The sequence below is a fragment of the Rhinopithecus roxellana genome, chromosome 14, assembly GCF_007565055.1.
Source record: "Rhinopithecus roxellana isolate Shanxi Qingling chromosome 14, ASM756505v1, whole genome shotgun sequence".
NCBI lineage: Eukaryota > Metazoa > Chordata > Mammalia > Primates > Cercopithecidae > Rhinopithecus > Rhinopithecus roxellana.
This window is the reverse complement of record NC_044562.1, coordinates 17,511,069-17,537,090: the sequence shown is the minus strand read 5'-3', so window position 1 is coordinate 17,537,090 and position 26,022 is coordinate 17,511,069. Positions and strand designations below refer to the sequence as shown.

The following is a 26,022-nucleotide window of genomic DNA, read 5'->3' as shown; positions in this document are numbered from 1 at the left end:
TTGTATTTTTAGTAGAGACGGAGTTTCGCCTTGTTGGCCAGGCTGGTCTCGAACTCCTGACCTCAGGTGATGTGCCTGCTTTGGCCTCCCAAAGTGCTGGGATTACAGGCGTGAGCCACCGCGCCCAGCAGTTGCCACTACGTTTGTTCGAGATCTCACAATGTCTTATCTAGAATAAATCGGTCCCCTCACCGGAGGTTTTCCCTGCCTCCAGTTCTCTCCACATCCAATCCATTCCTAAAGCACCTAGCATGACCACTCTAAAAAGGCAATTATTCATACCTCTTCTTAGCTTAAAAAGCCTAAGTAGTTCCCCAGTACCTGGCATGTGGATTCCAAGACCCTTGATGACCTGACTCCAGCTCTGTACCCCTCATTTCTCACTCTTGAAAACCCTGGGGTCAAACCACTCTGGGTTTCTTTTTGACATCAGTATATGCTGCACAGTGCAAACCTCTGTGACAATGGGCACTACTCCCCTTTTTGCCTGTTTTTTCTTCCTCAACCTCTTGTCTTCTGTGCTTCCAAAGTGTTGTCATATGTTCCTCATAGCATTTAACACATTGGAGCTTTTGAGGGGAAGAACTTTGTTTTATCTTTGAGAGAGAAAATGCAGCCTGAGGGGAGGATGTGGGGCCCAGGAGGGCGATGGCGACGGTTGGGCTGCAGTACCGTCTAGGCCGCATTCCTCTCCTTGGGCGCCTAGCCACCCCGTCCCCGCCGGGTTCCCGGGCTGCAGCCTCTTCTCCGCCCCCTCATCCCCACTTCCCCACCGGAGGTCTAAGAGAGTAGACGCGGCGGGTGGAACCTTGTGTGGGCGGAACGCGAGTGCAGCGGTGGGAGGCTTCCGGGGGAGCTGCACGGGCGACGGGTCGGCGGAGGCAGAAAAGCGCCGGACGCCGGGGTGATCATGGACGCTTGACAACCTGCGGGCAGGCGCCGGGAGGCCGAGCCAGCGACTAAGAGGACCGAGAGGTGGCTCGGACAGGTAGGAGCTAGCGAGAGGGTGGGCCGAGCGGGGCCGGCGCTCCAGGCTCGGCCAGACGATCCGGCTTAGTACCCGCCGCCAAGGAAGCCCGCGGCCGTGCCCGCCCCGCCCCCGCCTTGGGGAGCGCGCCCTGCGGCTCCTCACTCCACGCCTGCGGCCCTGCTTGGAGCATACCGCACGCCGTGAGGTCTGCTGCAGCTTGCGACCCTCAGCATCAGTGCTGTGGCTGCCTTCGCTTTCCCATCCCCAAACGCTGCCGTTTGCCCCACTCCGGTCCATCCAAATAGCGCCCTCCCCTGACGGGAATTTTTCTCCGCTCTGTGCATAGCCTCTGGCCTCCCACTCCAGAAGAAAGCGACTGTCTCCATCTCTACATTCTCTGCGCCCACAGGCTTTGCTCCTTAAGCCGAGATCTTTTGAAGGGACAAGTTTCTCTCCATTTCCCTACCCGCTCTCCACCCCCACCTCCTAACATTCAGTCTCTTGGCAGAGATCCCTATCTGTCTCTTCACACGGGTCCTCTTGGAAGGACCTTTTCGCTCCTCCTCTCTTGACCGTCACCGACCCTCCTTTCTTCCCTATTCCTTCCCTTCTTCCTCTTATCCTCTTCTCTTCTGTTTTCCCTTTCCCTTCCCTCCTCAAAACCCGTTGTTCCCCAGCACGTCACTTTTTTTTCTGTGTCTGGCCGGACCTTCTTAGGTAACCCTGAGTGAGGCGACATACTTGTTTTTCTAATACTGTGAAAGGGTAACTATTCTGTGTGCCTGCCAACACAAAACTTAGTTTCTCTTTCACCAAACTATTCTTCGAATTGTTCTTTGCTCCACTCTACTATACCGTCTTTCGTTCATTTTGTCACGCTGCTGTAATATGTATCATTCTTAGAGGAGAAATCTTACCTGGAACTCCTGTACACTCAGCGTGTAATTAGATTACACAATTGAGGGACCCTCTTATACTTAATGTCTTCGGAGTGCTGATAAAATATTTTCACTGTGTTCCCAAATCTTTTTATTGTTTTCTTGAGTTTTTTTTTTTACACATTCTGAAGTCACGTTTGGTTAAAATGTCCTATCAGGAGGAGGCCGAATACAGGGATTTTCCCCCATGGTCTTACACAGCATGCATGTTCTTAGTTTGAGTATGTCGCTGTTTTTTTTTCCAAAATGATGTCTCCCTTTACCTGTGCTTACCTAACTTGATTAAATGAGACATCTTTCTTGTTTGGTTTTTTGTTTTCCTTATCTGTCTGACTGTAGATGGGATTCTGATAACACAGTGGGAGCTGTAACTGATTGCTGTTGCTTACATCTGGTGCCTCTGTGTATAGGTAGTATCCTGTATTTCTTAACCAGAATGTGTAACCGAGGTGGATATAAAACAGCTGCTGAGAAACTCCTGTGTTTTTCTTTAGGTCCTGGTCAGGTTTAAGGACTTAGAAGGTGTTGCCTCTGGAGGAGGGGCAGGTGGAAGTGAAATGACTTTTACAGAGTGTGTTTCAAACACCAGAATTTAGTAAAAGATCCTTTTAACTCCAGGTTGAACTCCACCCATCTCCCAAGGTGGTAATTGCATCTGGACTCAGGAACTGTTTTTTTTTTTTTTTTAAAAAAAAAGACAGTCTCGCTGTATTGCCCAGTCTGGAGTGCAGTGGCGCGATCTTGGCTCACTGCAACCTCCACCTCCTGGGTTCCAGCAATTCTCGTGCTGCAGCCTCACAGGTAACTGGGACTACAGGCATCCGCCACCAGCCTGGCTAATTTTTGTATTTTTAGTAGGGATGGGGTTTCACCATGTTGGCCATGCTGGTCTCGAACTCCTCACCTCAGGTGATCCACCCGCCTCGGCCTCCCAAAGTGCTGGAATTACAGGCATGAGCCAATTGCACCTGGCCTGGATTTTCTTTGTCAACACTATAAAATTAAAGTATTCTGGTGTTTGATTCAGCACTAACTAGGCATAGACTTTGCAAAGGAGAAGGAAGAATGACACAATTTTCTTTTGGACAGATTTCAAGGCCAGAGGATGGCAGGGGAACAGAAACCCTCAAGTAACCTCCTGGAGCAGTTTATTTTACTAGCCAAAGGTACCAGTGGCTCAGCCCTCACTGCTCTCATAAGCCAGGTCTTAGAGGCTCCTGGAGTGTATGTCTTTGGAGAACTTCTGGAGCTGGCCAACGTGCAGGAGGTAAGAACGGCTTTCAAACAATTTCTCTGTCTTTGTTCTAAGACTCTCTGTAATTCTCCAGGTTTCCAAAGAATTTCAATGCTGAAGTATTGTGAACCTGTGAGGTAGGTTATTGAGAGAGGGATGGGAATTGGTGGGGCAGAGGAAGAGATTGAGAGGATGTCCTTGGCTCCTTTTATCCAGTATTTTTATCTTAACTTGGGTAAAATTAGATTGTTGCTAATAATAATCTAAAAGATAGTAAAAAAGTTAAGTTGATCCTGATAAATTACAAAAGTAGTGCTGTAAGCACTGATGTTTAAAAGGGGTAGATTCAGGCATTCTTAGGGACAAGAAACCTCCAGTGAATTATCGATAAGGAGGATTGGTCAGGGACACACAGCAGAAACTTACTGCTATTGAACATAAAATGGACATGAATAGGAGTGTATTTTTCTTTTTTTTTTTTTTGAGACGGAGTCTCGCTCTGTGGCCCAGGCTGGAGTGCAGTGGCCGGATCTCAGCTCACTGCAAGCTCCGCCTCCCGGGTTTACGCCATTCTCCTGCCTCAGCCTCCCGAGTAGCTGGGACTACAGGCGCCGCTACCTCGCCCGGCTAGTTTTTTGTATTTTTTTTTAGTAGAGATGGGGTTTCACTGGGTTAACCAGGATGGTCTCGATCTCCTGACCTTGTGATCCGCCCGTCTCGGCCTCCCAAAGTGCCGGGATTACAGGCTTGAGCCACCGCGCCCGGCCAGGAGTGTATTTTTCTTGTGGAAAAGGACAGTGCTATGCCAAATATGTTAGATATGACATGAAAAGCTAGGACATAGTTCATTTTACTTGTTTGCTTGCTTGTTATTAAAACCTTGGGTATCCAGTTTTGGTAATTGTGCCTCAAAAATGAGAAGATCCATTGAACAGAAGGAACAAAGAGATGTAAAGCAATCTATACTTCTCCACCTCTATTTCCCACTTTGAACATTTTTATTTATTTATATTTATTCACTTACTTGAGAAAAGTCTGTGAGCATCTTTATTGCTTTGTGGGGTGGAGGGTCATACTCAGGAGCTTTTGATGGATCAGTGGGGCAGGTCCCCTTCCTCTTCATCGTCACAGGCTTCTGGCTTTGCAGGCTGGTGCTGGCTCTGTGGAAGGCTGCCATGCACCGATCTGGGTGGTGGTACCTCTTGTGGAGCATGTGCCGGATGCTGTTGAGAGTGGCCCTGCAGTTCTTGGTGGTGGCTATTTGCATATAGGAGGAGGTTTGCTTTTGTTAGACAGTTTATCACCTTCATGACCACCACAACACCTTTGCTGTTGGCTCCACACCCACAGTCAGTTTTAACAGGAGTTTCAGTGAATCTGTTAGTTGTAACCAAAGGAGTTGCTGGCCTTCAGGTTGTTGGATTCGGAGCTGTGTGTCCACCTGTTCCTCTTGATGGGGAAACTGCAGCAGTTCCCCACAGCACAGCCATTTCAGGTGCCCACTTACGACTCCTCTACCTGTGATGGTCAGAGATGAGAAGAGCCACTTTTACTTTTTCATTGTAAATTTTTATTTAATGTCAGGCTTGCTTGCCAAACTGTAATCTCTATGAGGAGGTCTGTAGTGCTCAACATTGTTTCTTTAGAGCTGAATACATAGCCTGACACACAGTAGGTTTTCAATAAAAATTTAATTTGCCAGAAGTGGAAAATAAAATGAGTTTTATGAAGAAGATTTGAGAGAACTGGGTTCGTTTTTCAACACAAGAGATGAACCAAAGGGTAATATGTTCCTTCAGGTTCATGAAAAGCCTGCATGAATATGCCAAGTAGTTGTTTTGTAACTGTGGAAGATTGGCTAAGAGGAGATGGTTGGAAAGTAAAGCCAGAAAGACTTTATTGACTTAGGCCAGGGGGAGAAGTGTTGGAGTATCTGCTCTGGAGAAAATACTCTTTTCCGGCTAGTTTTGTTAATTATGTGTCTGAAAAGTGGGGGCTAGATTGGATGGTCTTTACCAGGTTTCTTCCCCTTCTGATTCAGGGACTTCAGGAGGTTTGTGGTAACCTGAGAAAGTAGCCTGAGGTATTAGGATGCTGGAGTTCTCCATAGGGTGCTTAGCAGACCACCTTTATCTCTCCATACATTGCGTTTTTCCTTATGTGAGCTGAGAATATGCTGGTTGCCTTTCAGTGATCTGAAATTATAGATGCATTTCTTGGAAGTTTTATTTTTTTAAAGGCTAAAATTGAGTAGTATCGCTAGTCCTGTTTAGAGTTTACTGGGCTTGGTAAGTTGGAAGGGTAACAGGAGCACGTTTGTGATTTAAAAAAAAAACAAAAAACCCACCAGTTAACGTAATTGACAGCAGAGAAGTTCCAGGCAGAACAGTGGCTCTTTCGTTTTTCTTCTACACGTGGCTTTTTGCCATCAGCATCAGTGAAGAATAAGTAATTTTAATGAACATTTTGATTTGGAGCAGACTGATACACTGGTTTTTCTGTCCCAGCCTGGCTTTTTGTCATGCCCTATGATGTGCTGGTCTCTCCCAGGGTTCATAGTCCACATGTAGTCCTGAAACTTGGAACGAACCCTGAGCTTTGTTCACTTTGGGTTGGTGGTGGCTCATGCCATACCTACCAAGCTAGTATGTAGATACGGCTGCTGCAGTCTTTGTTTTAATGCAAACAGAATCTTGAGAAGATTTGAACTCCTTCCAATGCTTAATGCTTTGTATGTGTGTGAGAGAGAAAAGCAGTTCCTTGGGCATGCTGTGTAGAAAGTAAAACATTCCTGAGGGAGAGATATTAAGTTTGGGGCTTTAATAATCTTCTTTATTTTTTCCCAAAGAATCAGAGTTGAAAGAGACCCCAGGGGCCAAGTAATCAAATAGTACAGAATAAACAGCCATGGCATCTTTGACACATGCTCACCCGTCCTCTGTTTGAACACTACAGTGATTGGTAGACAGTTTGGTCTGTGGTGAACTTTTTTTTTCCTCCTCAGCTTGCGGAAGGAGCTAATGCTGCTTATTTGCAGTTGTTGAACCTGTTTGCCTATGGGACATACCCAGATTACATAGGTGAGTTGATGAAGATCCTTCAAAAGACTTGTCTTAATTATGTTGCTCAGTTTGGAAGTCCATCAAGGTTTGAGAGATAAAGCATGGCGTAGTGGGGAGACTTCTTGACCTGGCTCCCCATTTTGCTGTGCGTGGTAGGTGACCTCACAAAGGGAATTTTCCTTCTCACCTTTTATATTCTAGTGGGTAAAATGGGGACTGTGTGTGCTCATCCACAAATGTAGCCCTTGTTTATTTTCCAGACGAGATTCTTGAGGACTGGTGTTTGTAGGGCTCTTGGAGTGCTGTGAAGTGTCAGAATACCCACCTGTAGAATATTTCAACATTTTAAATATAAAAATAATACCAGCATATTGAAGAAAATTTGGAAAATAGATTTTTAAAAAGTCACTCATAGGCTGGCCGCGGTGGCTCATGCCTGTAGTCCCAGTGCTTTGGGAGGCCGAGGCAGGCAGATCACTTGAGGTGAAGAGTTTGAAACCAGCCTGGCCAACATGGTGAAACCCTGTCACTACTAAAAATACAAAAATTAGCTGGGTGTGGTGGTGGGCACCTGTAATCCCAGCCACTCCGGAGGCTGAGGCAGCAGAATTGCTTGAACCTGGGAGACAGAGATTGTGGTAAGCTGAGATTGCACCACTGTACTCCAGCCTGGGCAACAGAGCAAACTCTGTCAAACAAACAAATAAATAAATGTCTGTCATAGTTGTATTTCCATCAGACATTTGGATGCTGGACTTTTTTGTGCCCCTTAAGTTTGTGTTTTGTATTACATAGGTATAACTATGTATATAGTTTTATGTCTTGCTTGTTTCCCACTTATAGACATTTATCCATGTTTTAAGTCTTTGTAATATTTTTAATATTTCATAACCTAATATTTCATAATCTACTTAGCCCATTTTCTGTTGTAGGACATTTGAGTCATTGAATCTTAAATATTAGGATGAGGTATTTGTGTGTCCAAACACTGACTTACCTTCTACCCAAACCATTTTTTTCTGGCTTTCCTACCCTTTTTTAATGGTATGACAGTAGCCTAATACTCAGGGTCTTCTCTACGATATCCCTGACTTCTTCTTTCTCCCTAGTCACTTCTACTTTGTACGGCTCTCAGACTGGACAGTTTGCCACTTCCTGGTACACCACATTTTTTTCTGACCTTCCCTTTGTTCTAGGGAGTGTGTTCTGTTTTTCTGTCCTCGCTTACTAAAGAGGCAGCATTGCAAAGACTCTGTTACCAGACTGCGTGTAGCCACTCTGGCTCCACTTCTACTAGTAGTGTGTTCATTGACAAATTAAGTAATCTTATGCAACTCAATTTCCTCGTCTGTAAAATGGGAGTGACAATACAAGTCCATTATTCCTTACCTACATTCCTTAAAGCTAGATGTTTCAGAATTTAGAATTTTTGGGACGTTAAAAGGGTAATATGCGCATGCCTTTTTATGGAACATTTTCAGAGGAATGTGGAAACAAGTGGGATAAAAAGCCTGTCTCCGTTCAGGTCCAAAATTCTCACCAGGTGAATTTCAGCACCATGCTTAAGGAAAAAAAAATCAGTTTGGATTTAGTTTGTTGGAATCCAGAATTATGGTTAAGGAATTGAGGACACTTGGAATCTTGTGGGGTTGTTGTTAAGATGAACTGGATGTGTGTATGTATGTGTGGATCTATGTGATCCGTAAGACATAAAGCTTGCTATTTATGTTAGCTGCTGCAGCTGCTGCCCTTGCTGTTATTATCATTTATGGTTATTATTGAAATTTTGCCTCTTCCTCGAGGCTCAACTCAAACTCCATCTCGTCCATGAATTCTTTCCTTTTATCTTCCGTACCTCCCAAATGATACTGTTCTCTTTCTCTCTCCCCCTCCCCTTTCATCTCTTTCTCTTACTCCTACCTCCTCCGTCTCCTTTCTTCTGGTAGCTTGTACCTTTCTTCTGGTAGTTCTGCCTTGCATTTGTAGCTGTTGAAGCATCTGATTGTAAGACGGAGGACAAGTCCAGGGCCATGAAGTTGCACACCTCTAGGTGATTGGTGGCCCTGGAGCTGTGCCATGCAGCAGCACTGGCAAAGCCCGTCTTATTCATCCTTGATTCTTCTCAGGACAGAGCATGCACACAACAGATGCTCGATGAAGATATGTTTAACTTAGCGGAATGTCACAAGGGGCACAAATAGTACTCCATTAAGATAATTGCCACATCATTTTGCTTGTTTACTTTTTAGGAGACTAAACTCTGTTTGTAGAAACTGAGTCTTTTCTTCTTTGGAAGTACATAGTCTTCCAAAGAAGACAGGAATATTTGCCAAATGAATAAGTGCAAAGTCATGATAGTGATTCAGTAGTAGATTTGGTTTGGGGAGTTGTTGAGCTTATTCCATAAAAGAAATCCTAATTTTATTTTGTGTCTTGATTTTTGTGGTGGGTGGGACTGAGCAGCCAACAAGGAGAGCCTGCCAGAACTGAGCACAGCTCAGCAGAACAAGCTGAAGCATCTTACCATCGTGAGCTTGGCATCAAGAATGAAGGTACGGTCCTGAGCCCTCGCTTGTCTTCCTCCTCATCCCAAGTCAGCTGTCTCATTGGCATCAATGAGGGAAGTCCTAGCTGCATATAGGAGAGTCACATCATAAATGCATAAAATTTGCTCAACAGAGGAAAAGATAAAATAGTGTAGACAAGTACTCTCCATTCCATACAGGAAAAGTATGCCCAGCGGTGATTGACTCAGCAGGTCTCAGTCCTGGCATGCTGTGGTGCTGCATGTGGCATGAGCATTTTGCCATGTTAAGGGGAGACTGCTGGTAAAGATACACATTTTTCAAATAGCAAGGCATCTCAAGGCAAGTTAATAACTTTATCTCTTGCTCAGTGCACAGTGAACTGTGCCCATCCCGGAGGAAAAACTTGCTATATTGGACTAGCTAGATTTGATTTTTTTTTTTTTTTTTTTTTTTTTTGAGATGGAGTCTCACTCTGTCACCCAGGCTGGAATGCAGTGGTGTGATCTCAGCTCACTGCAACCTCCGCCTCCCAGGTTTGAACAGTTCCCCTACTCAGCCCCAAGTAGCTGGGATTACAGGCATGGGCCACCCTGCCCGACTAAAGTTTTCTTTTTTTTTTTTGAGACAGAATGTTGCTCTGTCACCCGTGCTGGAGGGCAGTGGTGCAACCTGGGCTTACTGCAGCCTACACCTCCCAGGTTCAAGCAATTCTCCTGCCTCAGCCTCGTGAGTAGCTGGAATTACAGGCACCTGCCACCACGCCCAGCTAATTTTTATATTTTTTAGTAGAGTCAGGGTTTCATCACGTTGGCCAGGCTGGTCTTGAACTCCTGACCGCAGGTGATCCACCCACTTCAGCCTCCCGAAGTGCTGGGATTACAAGCATGAGCCACCATGCCCAGTTAGATTTTTAATATACTGCTTTTCTCTGGGATTTTCAAGGGTTATTATACTAATTGGAATTTTGCCTCATATGCTAACTTTAGACCCTAACCTTGTATAAGATACCAACCACTCCCCTATACCTCTAAGTCCTCTCCCACAGTTGATTTAGAAGAAGCTTTGCAGCCAGCTGCTCATAGCCATTAATAATGAAGGTCCAGATTTAGTTAATTTATAGTTGATTTTGGCTCTCTGTCTAATCCCAGCCTAAGTGTCTAAGTTTCTGTGGGACTATGCCTTTTAAAAAATTTGGTTTTAGCATTTCCCCTCCATGATTGAGCTTCAGAGATAAATATTATTTTTCTTTCTTTCTTTTTTTTTTTTTTTTGGGAAGACAGAGTTTTGCTCTTATTACCCAGGCTGGAGTGCAGTGGTGTGATCTTGGCTCACTGCAACCTCTGCCTCCTGGGTTCAGGCGATTCTTCTGCCTCAGTCTCCTGAGTAGCTGGGATTACAGGCGCCTGCCACCATGCCCGGCTCATTTTGTATTTTTAGTAGAGACGGGGTTTTGCCATATTGGCCAGGCTGGTCTCAAACTCCTGACCTCAGGTGATCTGTCTGCCTCGGCCTCCCAAAGTGTGGGGATTATAGGCATGAGCCACCTATCCGGCCTTTTTAACTTAAAAAAAAAATTTTAAATTGAGACACGGTTCTCACCATGTTGCCTAGGCTGGTCTCAAACCCCTGATTTCAAGTGATCCTCCCATCTCAACCTCCCAAAGTGTTGGGATTACAGGTGTGAGCCACTGCACTTGGTCTGTCTTGTTCTTGGATTGCAATTTCAGTTGCTGAAATCATTTTATCTGATCTAATGACACATTTCTGATTCTCAGCCTAGCATTTCAGGTGGGAGGGCTATTTTGTTGGGAAATGAGGACCTGACCTTTTTTCTTGTCCTGATTGTGGACTTCTCAAATGTAGTAAAGAAGTAACAGTGACCCTTTTCCTCATTTCTGCAACCTGTCATTGTAAGTCCACCGACCGCCCATGGATATCTATGCCTTTAGCCATAGAAAACCCTTCTAGGTATATTTGCTCTCCTCTCTGTATGTATCTTCCTCGTGTCTGTTTCTACAGATTTGATCATTGTGTTAATGTTCAAACTAGTAGTGATGTGGCAAAGGATTTGCAGAAAACTGGAGTCTTGGAGTCATGCAGAATGTTGGTACAGCCCAATAAAGAACTATTGTTGGGGAATTCGTATTGGTTGTAAGTGTCTGAGAAACCAGACACAAACTTCAGGATGATGTCTGAGCTGGCAGTACCCGTTGGCCACCTATAGGTAGATGTGCTAGCCTGCAAGTTTTTTTTTTGTTTTTGCACTTTGCTGGGCAAGTAGCCAGTTCTTTCCAGTGACTGGGATCTGCTGGAGATTTATGGTGATCTGACAAAGTCTGAAAGCTTCCAGAAGGTGGCAGAGTGGCATATACTCAGTAGTTCCCTGTCTCTCCACTGGTACAGGTTTTTAGGATCTCTGCAAGTATGCTGCAGCATGTGAAATCTGAAGGCTGGGTGAAGCCAAGGAGGCAGAGAACCAGGAGGTTGCTTTCTTACATGTTATTGGGTCTTCTAGGTCTCGTGGTTCATTTATCCACCTCTTGTTGCCCTAGCTATTAATAATTACCACTAGCCTGCATTTCCTGAGCCTAGAGGCAGCTGTTGGCTATGTGAGTAATACCTGCATTTTCGCTAATGCTTGCCAGATGGTTTTTATAATGATCTTATGGCCTTATCTACAGTGTATCCCCTACTCCGTGTTGCTGAAAGACCTGGAAATGCGGAATCTTCGGGAACTAGAAGACCTCATCATTGAGGCTGTCTACACTGACATCATCCAGGGCAAGCTGGACCAGCGAAACCAGCTGCTGGAAGTGGATTTCTGCATTGGCCGTGACATCCGAAAGAAGGATATCAATAATATTGTCAAGACCCTGCATGAATGGTGAGGCTGAAAGGAGAAGGGCGATATCTAGCATGTCTTTTGTGCCTCTCCTTGCAAAAATGTGATTTCCTGGTGTCAGCTGAGGGTTTGGGGTGGGCCTGTGGCTACCTGGGAGCTGGGGCTTAGTGAGCCAGAGAGTGCGGCTACATTTGTGATCACAGCTGTGCAACAACAGGAGTCATTTCAGGCCTCCTGGTGCCTTGGTTGTGAAATAGTTCTTGCCTTAAATGCAACTGGGAGCTATTTAAAAGCGGGCTATAACATGCCCAGGGTTAGCAGGTGGAGTCTGTGTGTCCTAGCTGTGTGAGGCTAGTCCTGCCCTTTCCAAACTCACACTCAGGTTTGACCGCACTCAGGAAGGCTAGTGTTTGTAAAATTCTCTTTGTTTTTATTATTATTTTTTCTATCCCTGTTGAAGTTAACATGTTTATAAGATTCTTTGGATAAAAGAACTTATGTTCAAAATCAGTAACATTTTGGGCTAATGTTTGTGAAACACCATGAGGGACATGGAAGACAAGGAGTGGGTCATTTTAACTTGGAATACAGACTCATACAAAGAATATTTGATAACTATATTCCAGTATATAAAAAGCATTGGGACATTTGCGTTTTCTCTGTTTTAATGGAATTTGATATTTGCAAGAGCTGTCACACATTCTACAAGGATTTAGTATGGAGTGATTTAAATTATTTGGGGCTTATAAAGTCAGATGGACTGATTGGAGAAGTTTTAGCTCAGTTTTGAAGGAGGGCCAGGGTTAGAGTATACCTGGAGGTGAGGAGAGTGTGTTCCCAGGCATGCACGTGGCATGTTGGGAGCCGTGAAGCAGAGCCGGCGAGCTTCATGCACAAGTTCGGGAGAGAGAGAATCTCTGCTCATCCCCGAGGAAGCATAGGCAGAGAGGAGCAGTGCCACTTTGACTCCTTGGGGCCTGATGCCCCCTGAGTTTCCCTCACTTCAGCTACTCTTAAACCCCAGGACATGTGTTGCTCACCCCTCACCCCAATTTCTGTCTAAAGTGTAGCCCCAAACACCTCTATACAACATCTGACACAAGCGGAAGTTTTCAATAGGTTACAAAACTTAGAATAAATAAGAAATAAACTTAGAAATACCCCAACACAAAAATGGTCTGGCACACAAAATCTAGTTTCTGAACCTGCCAAAGTTGGCTGTCCTATTCTGTTTTTGACATGGCTGACACAGCTTTTTATGTCCATAGTCTGGTTTCCTGTTTTTAAGCCCCCAAAATGTTTGACATGGAGGTACCAGACTAACTGGTTACCACGGGATGTTTACTAGCAGAGACTCTTACAACTCATTTTTAGGCACTGGAGGTAGATTGAAACAAAATTGATAGGCTGAGGGGTACCACATATATGGCAAAATGCTCACACTGTTGGATCTTAAGTGGAGGGTATGGGGATATTCATTGTAGTCTTTCAACTTTTTCGTTTTTTAAAAAATTAATAGTGGAGAAGATAAAATAGGAGGGGTATGGCAATTAGGAAGCAACTTAAACTTCTGAGAAAAGGAGGAATCTTCAAAACAGGATGCTTTTAGAAAATCTTTTTTTTCCTTTGAGAAAACTGTTGAGAAAAGGACCACTCAGTGCCATCTATAAAATCTATTCTACCTTTTTTTTTTTTTTTTCTTTCTGAGACGGCGTTTCACTCTGTCACCCAGGCCAGAGTGTAGTAGTGGTGTGGTCTCGGCTCACTGCAACCTCTGCCTCCTGGGTTCAAGCGATTTTCCCGCCTCAGCCTCCCAAGTAGCTGGGATTACAGGTGCCTGCCACCACACCCAGCTGATTTTTGTATTTTTAGTAGAGATGGGGTTTCACTGTGTTGGCCAGGCTGGTCTCGAACTCTTGACCTGGTGATTCACCACCGCCCCCCCTCCCCCGGCCTCCCAAAGTGCTGGGATTACAGGTGGGAGCCACCACACCCGGCCTGTCCTACCTTCTTTAATCGTATGTGCTACACAACCATCTTCCATGAGATACAAAGTTGAAAATTAAAGCTGTATTCTAAGAAACTAGCCCCAGACTACCATATTTGTCTCCCAATGTCCTGCATTATGTATTTAGAAGTGCTTGTCTTTGGGTGCACGTGAATGGGCAAGACATGTGGCAGAGGGAGTATTAAAGGAGGTCCCTGTAAGATACTGGGGAGAGCTATTGGGGAGGAAGATTTCAGAGCCTAGAAGAGACTTCCCAGGCCATTCTGCAGCTCAGGGCTGGTTTTCTCCGTTGTAGGTGTGATGGCTGTGAAGCAGTTCTGCTGGGCATCGAGCAGCAAGTTCTGAGAGCCAACCAGTACAAAGAGAACCATAACCGAACTCAGCAGCAGGTTGAAGCAGAGGTAAGGAAGGAAAGGAACGTTTGTTTCTCTCTCCAGGGCATACCTGTTTATTCCTTTGCAGTGTTTATGTTTTTGTTTTGCGAATCTTGGTGTAGTTGAGACAAGCAGTCACCAACAAATGGGCCTGGGTTAGGTGCTGGGGTACAGGGATGAGTGTGACACGGCTCCTACTCTTGGTGTTCTCTCTTTTTTCCGATTCCTGGTCAGCATAGGGTGATCGATCAGGCTTGGAGAACAGAGAATGTTGTAGTTTCAGTACACATGTACTTTGCAGCTGTAGAGCAAAAGAAAATGAGTTTGGGGATGGATCTTAAAAATGGATAGAAGGATGGTGATAAGTTACCAGGTAGAGTGGAGGGAGGGCTACAGCTGGGTAGGGGCATGTGGGGCTTCAAGGCCCTGGGAATATTCTGCTTAAGTTGCGTGGTGGGCACATAGTTTCATTTTATTCTTTTTGTCTGAACTGTACATATATATTATAAATGTGTAAAATGCATGACATATTTCATATGGAAAGAAGAAAGGGATAAAATTTGGCAAATGAGCTGCAAGTGAAGTTAAAAGGATGTAAGCATGGTTTTAGTGACACCTGGTTGTTGAGGAAACATTTAGCTTCTTGGACAGATGTAGGCCCCAGCCTTTGCGTTATGGGCATTTGTGTACCTGTAACCTGACACATGAAGTGACCTCAGTTCAGAATTTATTTGGAGCCCTGAAAATCAGAAGCACTGATTTTCCGTAACATTGGAAGTTCTTTTCTAGGGTGGATGGGGGTTGAAGTATTAATGATGCTTAATGAATTTTGAAAATCAGGTGTCTAAGAGTGTGGCAGAGTGGGACCCAGAATTGCAGCTAAGAAGCATAAGAGATGAGTAGATGTGCCTTTCAAAGGGGGATTTGTGAAATTTGGAGTGATTCCCCATACTGTTATACGCACTTCTTGAAAACAAAACCTGTATCCTATTTGTAAGACGAGCTTCTGGTCCCATGCCTAACCCATAGTAGGTACTCAAATGTTCAACTGAATATTTCTGGCACACCATGAAAGTATGTCAGTGGACTGCGGAACTCTGCTTTTCATGAACTTGAGCTAATTTTTTTAAATACACACACACACCACCCTATATACATGTACTCTGTGGATGTTCAATTCATAGACCATGTTTAATCCTACTAGCCAAGGAAGTATGAGGCTGGGTGTAGTAACTCACACCTATAATCCCAACACTTTGAGAGACCGAGGAGGAAGGATTGCTTGAGTCCAGGAGTTTGAGACCAGCCTGGGCAAGGAAGTATGAACTGTATTTAACAGCCCAAAGCAAAGACAATTAGGAAAATCAGCCTGCTGCTTTTCTAATAAGCTGTGCAACCACTCTCTTGATGATAGTGGCCTTTTCTCTTGGGATTGAAGTCTGAACAAAGTAGAAAGGGCTGACCACTCTCTCCTTTCTGTTTATTCTTCCCTATAAATCAAACTCTGTACAAAGTGAGGTTGGGAGGCTAACCACACTACCGAATCTTTGGTATCAAGGTCATTAACAGAGGTGAATGATACTAGTTTTAGAATGTGAACTGTTCAAGTTTATTTTCATGATAAATAGCATCCGACAAAAGAAAGGTGGGTGTGCACAGAGCTATTGTAGACACTTGGCTAAAGTTTGAGGCACTGACTAAAGTTTGAGGCACACCATGTAGTTACACAACAGTGTAGACTCTTTAAATTTTGGTTATTTAAACACAGAGGGTGGGTGTGTGCACTAGCAGAGCCTGGTGCTGCCAGCAGGTGGCGGTAAGGATTTAAGTTTGAGAAAAAGAAATCTGAGGAAAAGGCCAAGGCCACCTCCACCACCAATTAAAACAATCTATTGACGTAATAATGTTTTAGAAAATCTGAACCAGACCAGTATGTTCTGTTCCCTGAGCATGGCCAAAGCTTAGGGCCTTGTCATTTTTCCCATTTAGCAAATGCATGATCTGGCTGCTAAGTGGTGGAGGCTGCTTGCCACCTACTTGAGGCACACGGAAGGTACTCACCAAATAGCTACTGACTTGAAAGGAAAAGAAGTCTACGAAGCACCAGGGTGATTCTGTTGTATTCTGTTTGTATTTATGCTTCTGTTACCCTTGGCCTAACTTTTAAAAGCCAATTTTGTCAACTGATTGGTGATCTTTTCTTTATTTGTCCTTAAATTAGATTGTTTGTTTTCAGAGGGAAAAACGTGAAGTCCCCCTCCTGAATCTTATAACAGCAGCTTTCTTCTGGTGAGTTGTAGCTTTAAGAGCCCTCCTTACTGAAGTCAGCCCTATCACAGACTGCGGAAGAATATTCTCTCCGTTTAGGCTTTTGTGGAAACCCATGTTAGGTCTACTTCCAGCATACCTGGGGGACCATTATGAGCTGTTTCATTATTTCTGAGAAAGCACTCTGGTGGGGAGGTAATACTTAGAGCATTACAAAGCGCTTCCACATTTAAATTTGATTTTGGAAAGTATTTTCTTTTTGAGAAACTGTCTCAGTCTATCACCCAGGCTGGAGTGCTTGGAGTGCAGTGGTGCAAACACAGCTTGCTGCACCCTCAACCTCCTCAACCTCCTGGGCTCAAGCAGTCTTTCCACCTCAGCCTCCCAAGTTGCTAGGACTACAGGTGTATGCTACCACACCTGGCTGATATTTTTCTTTTTTTTTTTTATGGAGAACCGGGTTTTGCTGTATTGTTCAGGCTGGTCTTGAACGCCTCACCTCAAACTATCCTCCCACCTCTGGCTCCCTCTTTGTTGGGATTACAGGCGTGAGCCACCATGCCAAACCCACTTTTTTTTTTTTTTTTTTTTTTTTTTTTGAGATGGAGTTTCACTCTGTTGCCTAGGCTGGAGTGTAGTGGCGTGATCTTGGCTCTCTACTGCAACCTCCGTCTCCTGGGTTCAAGCAATTCTCGTGCCTCAGCCTCCTGAGTAGCTGGGATTACAGGCACCTGCCACCACGCCCAGCTAATTTTTGTGTTTTTAGTAGAGACAGGGTTTTGCCATGTTGGCCAGGTTGTTCTCAACTTCCTGACCTCAAGTGATCCGCCTGCCTCGGCTTCCCAAAGTGCTGGGATTACAGGCCTGAACCACTGCGCCCAGCCTCATTTTTCTTTATATTTGGATGTGCCTATGTCTGATGTTATATGGAATGTTAATTTATAACTATTGCTATATTTACAAAGTAGGCGATATTCCAGTCATGGAGGTCGTAAAGTGTAACTGGACAAAGTAAGCTCTGTTTTCCATTATGTAGAAAATCCCCTAGGAGTTAGTGACAATCTTAAGGTTTATACAGTGCACCAAAAGTATGCTTCCTGGTGCCTCTTGGAGAGGGGTACTCTCTCCATCACCCAGTTCTCTTTTTCTCTGTAGCACTTTTCCAACTGTGCACTGCATTTTCTCTCGTCTGCCTTTGCTTTGCGCCTCAACTGCAGGAAGGTTTCCTGTCACAGGAAGCTCTTTCTCCTTTTGCCTAAATATTTAAGGTCTCTGATGGAACTAGGCTGCATTTTTGCTAGCAGTGCAATCCTACTTGAAAATTTCTGAGGTTCATGTTTTGAGCAGCCTGTAAGCCAGGCCACTGGAGGAAGAAAGTCATTAAGGACTCTACCAAATTTAGGTAAAAGAAGACAAGTCTGTGGGGATGATATTTGTTGTCAGTTGAAGGGTGGCTCTTTGGAAAAGGAATTGGAATTCTTAAGAAAGTCTACAAGGCCAAAATGGGTTTAATTGGTTGACCTACCTGAGTGGCCAATTTGGAGTCCTAGAAGGAGCTGTCTGCGCTTACAACTGCCCAGCTACTGGAAGAAACTAGTTGACTTTTTTTGTTTTTTTTTTTTTTTGTGTTTTTTTTGAGACGGAGTCTCGCTCTGTTGCCCAGGCTGGAGTGCAGTGGCGCAATCTCGGCTCACTGCAAGCTCCACCTCCCAGGTTCACGCCATTCTCCTGCCTCAGCCTCCCGTGTAGCTGGGACTACAGGCACCCGCCACCGCACCCGGCTAATTTTTTGTATTTTTAGTAGAGATGGGGGTTTCATTATGTTAGGCAGGATGGTCTCGATCTCCTGACCTCGTGATCCGCCCGTCTCGGCCTCCCAAAGTGCTGGGATTACAGGCGTGAGCCACTGCGCCCGGCCCGAAGCTAGTTGACTTTTAAGATCCCCTTCCACTAGGAGAGTCTGTCAGTGCTTCAGAAGTCTCGTTTGTGAGTTGTGTGTTATAAATGCAGCGGTAAAGCTGACTTGAGCAAAGTGTCTCTGTAATGGATCCCAGTGTGAGGGCCATGGCCCTGTCCCGGCCCAGGCCGGGCCTTTGTGGAGGATAAAGGGCTCATTTCCTAGGCTTAGAGACTTGCCCAAGAAGCCCTCTTTTGCTCTGCAGGATGTTTACATTTTGCCTCAAAGTGGTCACAACTGTAGAGGACTTAGATTTGTCAGCAGTCTTACTGGAGGAGTGAGGTGTATGCATCTGAAACACGAAGGAGCTGCAGTGGTGTGGGAGGCCACGAAGAGTGAGAGGCACTGCCAGGCAAGTACAGGTTGAAGGGTGGCGGATCAGTGTGGGCTGCAGCAGTCAGGGCAGGTTGTATGGACCAGGTGCTCAACTCTCCAGGCAGGATCAGAAGGGCGACCTGGGGAGGAGCAGTACCCGCCCCCTCCCAGGGTACATGAAAAACAGAAGGGCATGGGGGAATGACTGCTTCTAAGTGTGGTGTGGGGGATGAGTGTGACTGAGATGGCTTGAGTGCAGGGCATGTGTTGAGGAGTGGGAAGGAAGGTACCTGATCTTGGTATTTCAGAATTGGAGAAAAAACTAAGTTTTTCCCTGAGCCAAGTCTTATTTCTTTTTATTGCATATCAGGGTTACTGACACCTAAAAAAACGGAATGAGAGAGCAGTTTGTACAGGAGAAAATTGCTTGAGGAAGTAAATAGGCATCTGAATGACAGGGGAAAGCGTCCATGCTTCTGTCTACTTATTTGCTCAAAAGCTTTTGACAGGATCTTGAATCTCAAAGGCTTTTAAACAGAATTGAGTCACCACGAGAGAGGGAGGCTGCGTTATGGTAGGGAGTGGCAGTACAGAAATGAAGAAGGCTTACCCTTCTGTGACTGCAGAAGGGTGATGCGCGGGCTCCCTCAGGACCAGAGTGAGAATGGTGAGTTCGTGGCTTTGTGAAGGAGAAGCATTGGAAGTGTTGAGCTTTGAAAAGAAAAAGAGTAAAACGGCAAAGCCTTTGGGTGTCTGTTGAACTGGTCAGTTGCTGAGAGGCTGGCAGCGGAGCATTGCCTTTGGTGAATGTGCCACAGGCAGAGTTTGCTCCTTGGCTGGCAGGTCAGGGACTCATCACTCAGCCCAGCCATAGATACTCTGAGTCCAAAGCTAGCCCAAATCACCTTGGGCCACTCTAAAGAGAGAAATAAATGCCGGTGTTACTTTCTGATAGACCGGTAATGACTTTATGCTACAAAAACACAGGTGAAGCAGATAGAAAATATAACCATTATTTGGGGATTAATGCCTTTTCCTTACTCTTGCAGGGGTTATGAGACTGTCAGTAAATCTAAGACATGTTAAATGATGTAGAAAACTATTTGTAGTATAAGCTGATTGTTTAGTAAAAATTATTATACAAATAACTTGAGGAAATAAGGCTAAATAGTGTTTATCAGCCAAGATGAAATTAGGAATTTTTTTTGGTTTTGTTTTTTAATTTCTAATAAAGCTATTTTGCCAAATGGGAAAGGTAATTATTTACTTGGAAAGATACCGTTTTGGAAATACAGTCCTTGAAACAAAAACTTGTTAGTTTTCTAATGTCTTACTTGATTAAAATTTTGTCAGCTTTTGGGGAAACCTTAAAACACATTCCCTCGGTAATGTAAAATTGCAGGATCTTCTTTGGAAGTCACAGGTAACTGATATGCAAATAAATAAACTAAAGTCACACCCTTTTTAACCTCTTATTATCTTCTGGATATTTCGAAAATATATCAAATTGGAGAAGTCTTAGAATGTTATTTTATAAAGCAGTGTTCCCTGAGAAATCAGATTTCTTAATTTTTCCTCCAATGTCATCAAAATATGCCTTAGCTGGGATGACAGTATGTGTCTGTAGTCCCAGCTACTTAGGAGGCTGAGGCAGGCAAATTGGTTGAGCCCAGAAGTTTGAGGCCAGCCTGGGCAACATAGCAAGATCCCATTTCTATTAAAAAAAAAATGCCTTAAAGTAAAACAAATAATATCTCTTTTATCAGAGAAAGAGTGATAAGCCATTGACTTGCTCCAGGTCATTCACTCACCACCTTGCCAGGTGACTCACTGAATGAGATACACCAAAGCAGCAGTGAGCCGCTGGGAGGGCGAGATGCCTCAGGTTCTGGGTTCCCAGATGGTGTTTTCTTGTCTGGCAGGACACTGGGTAAACCCAAAGATGACTCCCCTCTCTGTTTATTTTATATATATATTTATTTCTAGGCACTGGGTCTTGCTGTGTCACCCAGGCTGGAGTACAGTGGTGTAATCATAGTTCACTGCAGCCTCAAACTCCTGGACGTAAGTGATCCTCCTGGCTCAGCCTGCTGAATAGTTAGGACTCTAAGCGTGTGCCACCACACCAGGCTAATTGTTTTTGTCTTTAATTTCTTTTTGTTGTTGTTGAGATAAGGTCTCACTTGAATGTCACCTAGGCTGGAGTGCAGTGGTGCAGACATGGCTCACTGTGGCCTCTACCTCCTGGGCTTAAGCGATCCTCCTGCCTCAGCCACTTGAGTAGCTGGGACTACAGGTGCACGCCACCATACCTGGCTAATTGTGTGTGTGTGTGTGTGTGTGTGTGTGTGTGTGTGTGTGTGTGTATTTATTTATTATTTTTTTTAGAAAGACAGGGTCCCACTATGTTGCCCAGGCTGGTCTTGAACACCTGTTCTTGAGCAATCCTCTTTGCTCAGCCTCCCAAAGTGCTAGGAGTATAGGTGTGAGCCACCATGCCCAGCCTGCCCTCTGTAATGACTGTTCCAGCCCACAGTCCTCTGTCACTCTCTCTTCAGAAAGGCTACGGTGTTGATGGAGGTTATAGAAGTTTGGGGCATGGCTCTTCCCCCCCGTCTCAAAATAGTGACAACAGAAAATAACTTATGATCTAGTTAAGGTGGATTCTGCAAATTTTTGTCTCACTCTTATAGCATTGTTTTGTCTTTGCATTTGGACTGTCTCTTACTTTCAAGCTCATGAGATATTCTGACTGTTCAGAACTTTTGACCCTGACAACTCCTTTTCACTGTGTAGAAAACTGGCTGGGTGTGGTGGCTTATGCCTGTAATCCCAGCACTTTGGGAGGCTGAGGTAGGAGGGTCATTTGACCCTGGGAATTCGAGAACAGCCTGGACAACATGGTGAAACCTTGTCTCTACAAATAATTTTTTAAAAATTAGCCAGGCATGGTGGCAAGCGCCTGTGGTCCAAGCTGCTCAGGAGGCTGAGGTGGGAGGATCACTTAAGCATGGGCAGTTGAGGCTGCAGTGAGCTGTGATTGCGCCACCATACTCCATCCTGAACAACGGTGTAAGACTCTGTCTCCAAAAAAAAAAAAAAGACTAAAAAAGCTATTACTTATTTGACTGCACAGTTCTTCCCTACCACCACCATCCTCTTCCTGCTGTTTATTCCTCTCAATGAACTGAGGAGCAAAGGTTTGGAACAGTCACTTTTCAGCAGGCAATATAGCAGTACTGATTCAAATGTAAAATGTAAATCCACTTTGATCTAGAAAACTCACTTCTAGGAGTATCTTCCATAGATGTTCATAGAAGTATGCAAAGGTAAACATAGAGGGCTGTTCAGAGTAGCACTGAAACCCAAACTAGGAACCAATTAAAAAAACCGGAGAACGCTCCCAGTAGAATAGGATTCACATGTCACAGAGGATATCTGTTCTGACGTGGAAAAATGTTCAAGAGCTGCTTAAGTATTTCCAGTCTGTACTTCGTTAAGTGAAAGAAACGTATACTGCACACGGTAGTGTCATAGCATTTTGCTAGTACTTTTATTACATTTTCTTCATTTCTCACTTAGTTGGCTGAAGTTCATCATCTACTGGTTTATTCAAGAAGGGTTCATGGAGCTGTATTCCCAAAGTTTTTATGAAACTATTTGTGGTTTTATAAATGAATAACAGCGGAGTGTAGAATTCTTGGGTCTCTCTTTTTCTGAGGACATTTTAATCACGACTGTTTCACTGTTGGTATTGTGCCTCTTTGCTAAATGGTCCCCTTCCATTTGTTTCAACCAGGAGAGCATTAGTCCCACTGTTTTGCTCGATTCATTTCCACAAATCTGCTGTGAGTAGCCCAGGCTTGTTTCTCCTCATCTGGATTTCTGAAGAGAATTTCAGGTTTTCTTGTAGAGGATTTTAGCTTCCTGTCTGAAGTGAAGACATAGTGAGAACAAGTTTTGGTGAGCACATACAGACTGAGCACTCCAATTCTCTATCTCCCCACCAGGTTACCAACATCAAGAAGACACTCAAAGCCACCGCATCCTCCTCGGCTCAGGAGATGGAGCAGCAGCTGGCTGAACGGGAGTGTCCACCTCACGCTGAGCAGAGGCAGCCCACCAAGAAGATGTCCAAAGTGAAAGGTCTGGTCTCCAGCCGCCACTAGGGCCGGCTGGGGCAGCTGGCACTCACCAGGCCTGGGTCAGGTGGGGAGGGGACACCAAGGGCCCATTTCCTCCCCTCTCTACCTGCAGTGAGTTCCAGACCTGCCCGTCCCCTCACCAGCGCCTCCCCACCCTGTTGGTACTGTTCCAGAAAAACTGTTAACTCCCCCTCACCCACTCCCTCCTTCCCCAGTTGTTCCCTTCAGACTCAGGGGCTCCACCGATGCCATCCCAACAGGGTCAGACACTGCCCAGCTTCCCTCCAGGAGGTTCTTGTCTCTGTGTAAGGGCTTGTGTTCCTCCCAGTTTTTCTTTTGCTCCATGTCATTTTGTCAGGCTGGTTATAAGCTGGAGGCAGCTTTAACCAGCCCCCAGGGATGATTGTGAAGGAGGCCCCTCCCCTTGTGAGGAGGGGGCGCTCCTCTCCAGCCCCTCCTACCACAGTCCTCACGATGGTGCAGCGATCTCTAGCCAGGCGTCAAGATGCGCTGCTTTCCCTCTCCTGCCTCATCCCTTGTTGGCAGCTCCAGTTCAGGCCGTGGAGGGACGTGATGCTGCGCTATGTTTACTAAACCCACGGGTTTTCAGCCTCTTAAGCCCAGCTCCGATCTCCAATTAGTTGGGAGCGCTGGGTTGACTAACCTCTGGTATCTGAGCACAGACAGAGGGTGCTGTGGGTCTGCTGGGTGCAGAAATGGTTCCTTCCGGCGTGGCGTTCTCTCCTGGCCGCTCCTCCTGCTGCCTCTGACTACTCAGCCTTGTTTTCGGTGTGTAGGCCCCAGCTGCCCACTGGAACTGCCGGCTAATGCTTGCTCTCCCGAGATCTTTAACTCCTCCTGGCTGCACCTGGGTAGGGATGGTGGCACCGATGCCCCTCTGTCTGCTGAAGGACCTGTTGCTGCTTCTGTCTTTTCACCCCTCCACGGCTGATGACCTAGAGCCCTCTGATGATGGCATTCTCCTGGCAAGAGAAAAGGACTTAACTAGACTTCTGAACTTGAACAGTTTCAGGTTATATTTTAATTTTTTTTTTTTTTGTACAGGTTCTGATTCTAATACATTTCAACATGGTTTTGTCCCTCCTCGTGTCAATATTTGTTATAGACTAATCGCCGGGGATTTTTCACCTGGTTGGAGGGTGGTGCGTGTGTGTGTGTGTGTGTGTGCAAGTGTGTAAGGGGAGGTGGAGGTCCTGGACTGATATTAAAGTTCATTGAGGAAAAAGCACATTTTACAACAAAAAAATAAAGTATAGATTTAATGTATGTGACTGGGGTTTGGGGTGCATAAGATCTTGAGGGGCTGGGATTAGGGTGGTTCAGGAAAATGTGATACTGTTTCCCCATGTTTAGCCATGGTCAAACAATGGATTTCTCCTTTTTCTAAAATGTCCAGCAACTGCCTACTGTTGATCAAATGTTGAAGTATTCTTGTTTCCTTTTTAAGCCAGTCCATGTGCCCATATAACATTATGCCCAAGTGGAGAGTTCACTTTAATTTCCAAAATATGTTTCATGAAACCCCCTGTCAGATACTCTGTGGAAAAGGGGTTCTGTTATGAAATAAATGTGGCACTTCCTGCATCCCATGTCCTCATTGGAAATTCATTACTCAGGTGTCCAGGCATTCCTTGGTGAGGAAGCCTGTACCCACACCGATTTCACCGCCAAATCCTTTTGGGTGATATCTAGGTGAAACAAATCTTAGGGAAATTTTGGGGAAAGTGTATTTCTCAAAAAGCCTAAGAGTGCTGGGCGCAGTGACTCATGCCCATAATCCCAGCACTTTGGGAGGCTGAGGGGGGAGGATCGTTTGAGCCCGGGAGTTTGTGGCCAGCCCACACAACATAGTGAGATCCCATCTCTGCTACAGATAAAAACCCTAAGAGAAGCGAAATACCTTTCAACCTTACAGGTTTTCCCAGCTATTCTTTCTAGACCTCAAACAGGCACAGTCACTCTGAGCAAGTTTTCTTTCATCCTTGTTTTTCCCACTGGCAAGTAGACTAGGAGATATGGTTTGACTTGTATGAAGTCTGTGGCCATTCCTTATTCGATTGCCCCAAGGCCCTAAGGGTCCTCTCCATGATTCAGCTTCCTTAAAAATGATGGCAACAGTAGTAACTTGTCTCTAAAGTGCTTTACAAAGTGTGTTTGCATACAATAAGTCATTCAGTCCCTTCCACCCAAGCAGTCTTCTAAGGTGGGTAAGGGTATTATTGCAACCATCATCGCTTTGCATATGAGAAGACAATCCCAAAGATTTGAAGTGTCCCAGTGGTAAGTGGCAAAATGAGAACTCTTAGATCTCCTGACTTGCACATCCTGTCATCTGCTCTGTTACATTCTCATCTACAGTCTGCTATCCACACTTGAGCCTTGCTACCCCTCTACCTGCTGCTGTTCCTCTGAGAGTTCATCTTGCCCTTATTTTGAGGGAGGGAGGGGCAAGACCAGTGTTAGTGTTGATTTTGCCTCAAGGACCCTGGCAGGGAAGCAGCAGTGTTCCCATTGTAGAGGCCAGAAAAGCTGCACAGTGACACAGCCAGGATCCATCATGGAGCCGTGACAGGCCAGGACTGGGGCTCCCAGCCACTGAGGAGGGGTGGCAGAGCGTTGTTTGGCCAGGTCTGGGTGATCTGAAGGCTTGGTGACCAGGGACGACATAATCATATGCAGGACCAATGCCATCACTGCCCTGAGAATGTTCTTTCCCCGGAAGTCTGCCTCCAATAGCACAGGCACCTGCTTCTCGGATGGTGGTGACATCTGAGTACTTGGACTTCATCAGCTGCCTCTAGGAGGTGAGGTAACAGTAGGTGAGGACAATACCCCTTTCAGCTTCAGCAGGTGAAAAGTGTGGTTCTCGATGAAGTTGAGCTGGTGTGTGTGCCAGGTCTCCTTCTACAGTGGGTACGCATCATACAGGATCCCGTCAAAGCGACCACCTGGCAGGGTGAGTGCCACCTCCTTCCACAGGACTTTCAAGGGGATGACCTTGTGTGTCTGCTGCTGGGCCCAGTCTTGGAGCCACTGGAAGATGCTGTCATTGTACTCCATGATCCAGTGTTCCTGGATGGAGACCTCCTGCACCTTCCATGTTCTTGTGGCCATGCTGAAGCCCACATCTAGGACTCGGCCCCCTTTGGAGGTGGTGAAGGCAGTGATGGAGGTTGTAGTGGGGGCGCTCTTGCTGCAGATAGAGCCCCAACTTGGAACCTGACGTGCCAGGGCCCAGTCCCTGCAGCCATCTTGCTTTTCACATACCTTGTTTCTACTTGCCAAACCCACCCAGCCACTTAATAAGGAAGCAGAGACTATAGGATAGAGACCTCCAGAAATTGTGGGAATAGTGGCCCA

At 45.4% G+C, this 26,022-nt stretch overlaps 1 protein-coding gene across 11 annotated transcripts in view; it reads left to right on the top strand.

Annotated features, from left to right (window-relative positions):
- Positions 1–24,246, top strand: part of COPS7B (COP9 signalosome subunit 7B) — a 28,073-nt gene extending 3,827 nt beyond the window's left edge. For 2 of the 11 annotated variants that reach the window (XM_030916359.1, XM_030916360.1), the window contains 7 exons: positions 2,998–3,175; positions 6,147–6,222; positions 8,668–8,756; positions 11,414–11,616; positions 13,878–13,983; positions 16,193–16,245; positions 22,507–24,246. In XM_030916359.1, coding sequence (XP_030772219.1) covers positions 3,014–3,175; positions 6,147–6,222; positions 8,668–8,756; positions 11,414–11,616; positions 13,878–13,983; positions 16,193–16,245; positions 22,507–22,639 — 822 coding nt within the window. In that variant the 5' untranslated portion in view covers positions 2,998–3,013 and the 3' untranslated portion in view covers positions 22,640–24,246. Of the gene's footprint in view, positions 1–52; positions 989–2,980; positions 3,176–6,146; positions 6,223–8,667; positions 8,757–11,413; positions 11,617–13,877; positions 13,984–16,192; positions 16,246–22,506 lie in introns of those variants that run through there. The other 9 variants (XM_030916358.1, XM_010354570.2, XM_010354571.2 and 6 more) reach the window with 9 other exon arrangements.
- Positions 24,247–26,022: the final 1,776 nt, after the last annotated feature.